Genomic DNA, 7661 nt, shown 5'->3' with positions numbered 1-7661 from the left:
TTGATTAGCTTGCTTAGAAATTTTTTAGGTTTTTCGCGTACTGATTCTGTTTATGAAATATTTCAAAGTTGCATAGCGCTATTAGCTTGCCTAGAAGAACTTAAATTTTTCGTAAACTGAGTCAATCTCTGAATTTTCTCGGACATTTTTTTAAAGTCTCGTAGTTTTCGAAGTTTCGAACTGTTTCAAAGTTTCGAATCGCTTGCTTAAACAAGTTTTTCGTGAACCGATTTCTTTCATTAAATGTCTTGAATTATGTCAAAGTTTCATAGCTTGAATTGCTTGCTTTGGAAAATTCTAGCCTTTGGCAAAAACGATTCGGTCTAAGAAATAGCTTGGTTTTTTTTCGAAGTTCCATGCTCCATTAGCTCGCGCAAAAAAAACTAAAAAACTGAAAAACCTGGAAATCAGTTGAAAGGCTTCACAAAAAAAAAACAGTTTCCATCTGGTTCACTTTTTGAAAAAAATTTGAATTACTTAACGTTTCATAGTTTAACAGCTTCCTAAGAAAAAAAATCTTAACTGGAAATAGCTCTAAGTGTCATAGCTTAATAGTTTGCTTCGCAAAATTTATACTTGTTGTGAACCAAATCAGTTTATGCAATAGCTTAGAAGTTTTAAAAAAAGTTTCATGTTTTAAATAGCTTGCATAGAAAAACTTGAACCTTTTGTGAACCAGTTCGCTATGTGAATTAACTTGAAAAGTTTCATTTCATAGCTAAAATAGCTTACTAAGAAAACTTTTTGTCAAACTTGCCTAGAGAAACTTAACTTTTTGCTAATTGAGTTAAGTTGCGTCATCCAATTTGATTGCTTCATGAATTATTTTGAAATATCTCAAAGTTTCATAGCTTGCTTAGAAAATCTTCACTTTTTCAGTAAACGATTCGTTCTGTGAAACCTGAAGTTTTTCAAACCGATTTAAGATATGTCCTAACTTGAAGTTGTTCAAAAATCTTTTTCTGCTTGGATAGCTTGATCAGAACAGAACCAATTTTTTGCGAGCCAATTGATTATTCGAGACGGGCTTGCTAGTCTGGTTTGATACATTCTAATTTAATCCAAGCAAAAGTGGTGTGGTTGCCTTAAGTTTGTAGCATTCCAATTTATTAAATGAAACATTTGAGTTTTTGATTTCTAATGTTTTGTTAAGCTACGGAATCTTTGCCGCTTTCTCGCTCGTGTTTGCGAAGCTGAAACTTCGCCGTTGTGTAAATTATCTGAACTGATGATTTTATCTGATTAATAAATTTTAATAAAAAATTAAGATTTTTCCGTTTTTCTGAAATGATGCCTTCGCCTAGGTTTTGTGTTCGTAAATTGTGAGCTATCAAAAAAGTTCATCGTTTTTTCAATTGAAAATATTTCGTATAGCATTTTTTTTATTGTAATTGAAGCAAAGCAGAAAAAAGTCTATTATCCCGAAAATGTCTTTATTCCGATTTGATAACGCTTTCTAATTGCAAGCGTAAACACTATTTCATCACTTACAAACTTAAATTTTCGTGTAAAACATCTCTGATGCCTCCCAAAAACCATTTATCAATTAAGAAAAAACATTCAATTAACGTTCTCTAAATCAATTCAAATAAAAACTGCTGACCGCTTTGATGATTGAGGACATGGAGTTGGATCATGACTAAACTATCAAGCTATGTTCCTCATATCAGATCTCAATTCTACTAGAGGCTAAGGTTGGGTGTTTTTGATTTGAATTGATTTAGCGAAAATTAATGGAATGTTTTTTTTAATGATGAATGATTTTGGGAAGACCTGAATTAATCATTTATCTGCGATATTTTACACGAGCATTTAAGTTTTTAAGTGATGAAATAGTTTCTACGCTTGCAATTAGCAAGCGCTATCAGATAGGAATAAAGACATTTTTCGGGATAATATAGACTTTTTTCCGCTTTGCCTCAATTACAATACAAAAAAATGCTATACGAAATATTTTGTTTTGAAAAAACGGTGAACTTTTTCTGATAGCTCACAATTGACGAACACAAAACCTAGGCAAAGGCATCATTTCAGGAAAACGGAAAAATCTTAATTTTTTATCAAATTTTTGTAATCAGATAAAATCATCAGTTCAGATAATTTACACACCGGCGAAGTTTCAACAAAAGGTTCAAGTTTTTCTATGCGAGCTATTTAAAACATGAAACTTTCAAACATTTCTAAGCTTTGCATACGCTGATTTGGTTCATAAAAAGTATAAGTTTTGCGAAGCAAACTATTAAGCTTTGACACTTAGAGCTATTTCCAGTTATTTTATAGACTAAAAAAGTTCGCAAAAAGATTAATTTTTCTTAGGAAGCTGTTTAAGCTATGAAACTTTAAAAATTCAAGTTTCTTTCAAAAAGTGAACCGGATAGAAAACTGTTTTTCTAGTGAAGCCTTTCAATTGGTTTCCAGGTTTTTTAGTTTTTTTTTGCGCGAGCTAATGGAGCAAGGAACTTCGAAAAATCCCAAGCTTTTTCTTAAACCGAATCGTTTTTGCCATAGGCTAGAATTTTCCATATATAGGGAACGCAAAACGTTGTATGTACAATTGTTTCGGTATTAATTTTCTGCGGATGATTTTCCCGCTTCATGGTTGTAGGCTTAAATTTTGGTCGGCTAGTCTCCGAATTATTTAGTCCACTTTGCATACACTACAGCTTGTTTACTGTCTGCTTTATTTCTGGTGACTGTCTGCTTTATTTGTTTATTTACCAATTTTTCCAGTTAATTTTCCGGTAGTACTTTTGATATCGATGACACTCTTGCACCAATGTTTGAATGCCAAAAAACAACCACACGAGGACCTTTTTGGAATTTTATAATTAATTAAAAAAAGAAACAAAATGTTTTACTCTTCAACTGTAACATCGTTCGAAAATCAGTTTGCTAATTTTTGAGCGTCATGTTCCTTTCATCCTTCAGTAGTGTATCGCAAGTGGTGCGAAGCTCAGCCTGTCCTTTGTGTTTTAAATGTTGGTGTACTTTGAAGTAACTAGTAATTTTCTGTTTTTGTGTGTGCAGGGGTAACGTGAAGAACTTCCAGACCTTTTTCTATGGGGAGGTGCAGAGGAGGATCTCGAAGGACACCCAGCTGGTGCATGACTTCGTGTCCGCCTTCTCCTCCCACCCCCGCCCCTGTGGCAGACTGTGCATGATACAGTTCTCCAACATAGGCCACGTGTGTTGCACAGACCAGCAGTCCTGTGGGGACTTCGACGCCATCTGTGTGGAGAAGTCAATTGGTACATCCATCTTCGTTTTCATCTCTATCAACATAGTACCAACCCCCCACGTTCGGCAACTGCTGCTTCCGATCATTAATTACATCAAAGGCCACTTTTTGGTGCCGCATGCATACTTCTGTGCTCATAAACAATTTAGAAAGTTTACCCATTTTGGTGGGCCACCTTTTTTCAAAACTACGGAAGGGTTTAGCAAACTTTTTCCAAAAAATTCAAATGGCCTTGTTTTTTATTTCGTTTCGGGTTAAGCAGCGTGAAACATGAGGCTAAATGATTGTGATGCTGGCTTACTCTTCGCTTTTGTTCAACATACTGACCAATTTAAATTCAAAGGTAGGCAGCCAGTGTTTCAACAAACTTACATTTGAAGACCACATGTGTGTGAAACTATGTAGTGAATGTTGTTGCATATTTTTGTTACAGCCGGAATGGAAGGAAGTGATGTAATTTGTATTCTGTAGAGTAAAAAAGTGAACGGTGAAGACCATTTTGGTGATCTTTAATGCGAGGGTAGCTAGCGACCTTTTTTAGTCGACCAAGTTGATTTTGGAAGCTCTCCCAAATTATTAAGAAACACTTTTCAATGGACAGAAAATTCGCCAGTTATCGCCTTTTTGTGCATGCTCCTCCCGCAGACATGGAAAATTGTCTCTAGAGGCGCTTTAAAAATGTCAGCCGAAAATGCTGCAGTAAAATAGTACCAAAATGGGACCCTGTAGGTGGCGAAGGTGTGGAGTGATGAGTTGTTGGGAGGGTATTGGGCCCATATGTAAATGGGCCACCACTGATATTTAACCTACTTTCCAGCTCCCTACAAAGACACGTGTTCGTTGCTTCCTTTCAGCCTTAGCAGACCAGTCCAAATCGGGCGACTGTTTCTGCAACGTGCTCATGACTCTGCAGGGACAACTGCACTGGACCATCAGCTACCCCACCCACCTCTACTCCCAGCAAACTGTTCACGCCATCGCACAGCAACTCAGCCGACTATGGGCACGTGCCTTCTTCTTCTTCTCTCATCTCGTCTCTTTTTATTCAAACATCTTCCTCTCAGTTTATAAACTGTCAGTCAACTTTTATTTGTAGCAAAACCCCAAAGTCTTCAAGGGTCTCCGGCGCTAGTTTATCACTTTCTTAGAATTGCCCGGGAAGTTTTTTTTTCTATTTTGTTCAAAACAAACTTTTTTCTTTATGCTGTTTGTGAACTTGCTTTCATCTCTCTTTTTGAACAAGTATCGTCAATTTACGCAGATTTTTTTTCTCTCAGCTAAATCATTCGCGGATCTAGATTTTCTCAAAAAGTGGGGAGGGTTTTCAAAAAAAAAACGAGTAAGCGCAATCTCAGCGTTTTTCGCTGAAACTGCGTTTTTCAGCGCGCGCCCCTCGAAAATTGCGTTTTTCAGCGCGCGCCCCTCAAAATTAGTATATGTTGGCGCCGAAGGTGAAAGTATAATTCTTACTTCAAATGCGCTCCTGAGCTGTATCTGTTTTATTTTGTGACCAGGTAACTGAAAGTTAGTGGAAGAGACAGTGTCGTATGCAGAAATTTTTCTATGGGGTGTTTCGAAAAAAAAAAATTGAAAATTTTGTTGACCTTTTTTGAGGTCGACAAATTTGTTTTTCCGAGCTCTCCGAAAATGCTATAAAGACCCTATTTGTCAACCGGAAAAAAACCGGCAAAAATAGACTTTTGAGCACTTTCAAAAATATTTGACCAAAAAATTGTTTTTTGGGTGCGCACTACCCCTCAAATTTACTTATATTGGCGCCTTTACAAATTTTTTTGATGTTAGCCAGCCAAACCTGGATCTCTTAAATTTATACCAAAGGGGGACCTTTTGGGAAAATTGGGCAACAAAAATAAAAGCCCTTTTTACTCCCAAACCCCATTCCCACATGCAAGTTTTTCAGAGTAATTTTTTTTTTCACATTGTCGGATTGTTTACACTTGCAAAGCGAGTGTATTAGTACGATCCTTCTTTTTTCCAACCTAAGTCGCAAATGCTTCGCCTCTGTGTTTACTTTTGCGCACCGAGTTTATTACAAAAAATTAGTTTTACTCTGATGAAGATAGTTTTTGAAGTCTTTAGCATATTTTGGCATAAGCTACTATGGCGTAGATTGTAGGGTGGATCAGTGTAAAACAGCAGCATTCTGTGTGTTATAGGTAGACGTAATAGGGACTGCTGCTGCTGCAGACACGGAGTCCCCGTCTCGTCCAACTACACGCGAAGACAAATTGGATCAGGTGGCAGTTGAAGTGGAAGGAGAGAAGAAGAAGCCAGGCGACACTAACTCAGGGAAACATATTCCATCAGAACAACACTTCTCAGGAAATAGAAACGATCATGTCCATAACAGTAATCATTGCAATGATATTGCCAGTAGTTCAACTAGCACTTAGTCGATACCTTGTTCTTCTTAAACTGTAAAAAACTTGAGCAGTAGCGTGTCGAAGGAAAGGGGGGTCGCCCCCCCCCCCCCCCAAATTCTGATCTCCTTTTGGTAATATTTTAGATTCATTTTTAGTTGACCAAACCTAAAAATTTTCTAAAAAGAGCTTTTGCCGCCAATTTAAATTAAATGCGAGGGCGGGAGTGCCAAAAATTTTCGAAAAGTGACTTTAAACATCATTTTGACTGACTTTTTGTTGAAAAATTTTCCCGCCGCGCAAGTAAGTTTGGCAAAATAAGGTCTTCAAAACAGTTTACGGGAGCTTGGAAAATCAATTTGGTCGACTTAAAAAAGGTCAAAAAAATTTCCACGATTTTTCAACACTCCTCTTCGAAAAGTTCCTGTGCACGCCACTGTGCCTGAGGTCACATTAGAGTTCTTAAAAAATGAAAAAAAAAAACAAAAAAAAACTTTTCGCAACTCAAAGTTTTTGTTCCGACCATTGAATTGGGGTGGAACTTTGTCTTCGGGTGTTTTAGTTTTTTATCTCTTTGTTTTCCACGCAAATTCAGCTACCACTGGTATATCAAATGACATCCCCTTCAGTCCTGATTTGAACGAACTTTAAAAGATTTCCCAGTGTCGAGAAAAACCTGATGAAAGTTTTGGGTTTTAGTCTAATTTCGAGCGAGTAAGGCAGATCGAGTCTAATTTCGAGCGCCAATCTATTCTAATTTTGAGAGGGGAGCGCGCGCCGAAAAAACGCAATTTTTTGGTCGAAATTTTCCAAAAGTGCCTAAAATCGCTTTTTCGAAATTTTCGAAAGTGCCTAAAAACGCAATTTTTTGGTAGAAATTTTCCAAAAGTGCCTAAAAACGCCTTTTCAAAATTTTCCAAAAGTGCTTAAAAACGCCGGTTTGGGAGAGCTTTGGTCGACCAAAAAATAAAAGGTCGACATAATTTTCAATTTTTTTTTGAAAATCCGCCCCCTCAAGAAATTCCTAGATCCGCGCCTGAGGTCTTATATATAATAGACTTATAAATGTCAAGCCTTGCAATTCAAAGCAAGCAGTGAAAGCTTCGTTTTGCTCAAGTATAAATAGTTTTCGCAGGTGTTTTTAGCCCTTTCTTTATTTTCGAATTTAGTTTTTCATTTTAAAAAAAATTTTCTATTCTTTTGTCGAGGAAGGCTGATGTCGAATATACCTTATTTAGTATTACCATCGAATATGTCTGAGTTCTAAGATTTTTTTCAGATCTTTTGTCATGAAAGGATCTGAATGAAAGTCTAGAACTTACGCATATGCAATTGTAATTTTGAATTAGTTATATTCGACTTCAATTTAAAAAAATGAAAGTTTTCGTTTTATTTTCTTACTATCGTGGTCGGAACTTTTTGTGCTACTTGCGCACCAACCGTCTAAGGCATTTCAAAGTTTTCTTTTGTTTCTTTTTGATCTGATCTATTTATGCAGCAACAAATTTATCGCGCTCTATAATTGAAATATTACTATATTTTAAAATACATCCGTATGATTTACAATTTAAGTTTGAATTCAATGTTTTGTTACTGATTAGACGCCCGAACGTAGTGTTATAGTACGTTGCTACTTTCTCCCAACCTGAGTCGAAAATGAATGTGCTTGTTTTGTTGGAACTTCTGGATTAGTAGGCTGCGTTATTATTATAATACCATGGGCTTTCACATTTGATTTGTGATAATTCAACACAGTTGATGCTTTCTTAATTCATTAAGCAATTTTAACAGTATAATTACGCTTGCCATTTGCAAGCGTTATCAAGTGGGTACTAATTACTACCGGGTAGTTTCGGGGGACTTAAAACTTTTTAAAGTTTTTTTATTTACAAAATCCGTTTTGTTTTCGGCTGAACTGGTGTCTGATCAAAGATTGTCGGCCTTGTTTCCGCTTCGTAAAATTGTTTATTTTCTAAATTGAATTTCAAAATGTTGCTTGGCATATTTTGTCCAGAATTCTTCTTCGATAAAAACAGGTGTTA

At 36.3% G+C, this 7661-nt stretch overlaps 2 protein-coding genes across 2 annotated transcripts in view; one reads left to right on the top strand and one right to left on the bottom strand.

Moving 5' to 3' along the window:
• LOC134840036 (uncharacterized) overlaps positions 1–6795 on the top strand; it is a 9893-nt gene extending 3098 nt beyond the window's left edge. The window contains exons 4-6 of the mRNA XM_063855663.1: positions 3003–3248; positions 4093–4241; positions 5416–6795. Coding sequence (XP_063711733.1) covers positions 3003–3248; positions 4093–4241; positions 5416–5652 — 632 coding nt within the window. The 3' untranslated portion in view covers positions 5653–6795. The remainder of the gene's footprint in view (positions 1–3002; positions 3249–4092; positions 4242–5415) is intronic.
• Positions 1–7661, bottom strand: part of LOC134840728 (uncharacterized) — a 486809-nt gene that overhangs the window by 274556 nt on the left and 204592 nt on the right. The gene's annotated exons all lie outside the window — the stretch shown is intronic.

Source organism: Symsagittifera roscoffensis, chromosome 2, assembly GCF_963678635.1.
Source record: "Symsagittifera roscoffensis chromosome 2, txSymRosc1.1, whole genome shotgun sequence".
Classification (NCBI taxonomy): domain Eukaryota; kingdom Metazoa; phylum Xenacoelomorpha; order Acoela; family Convolutidae; genus Symsagittifera; species Symsagittifera roscoffensis.
The sequence above is the reverse complement of the archived record's forward strand: the minus strand, read 5'-3'. Positions and strand labels throughout refer to the sequence as shown.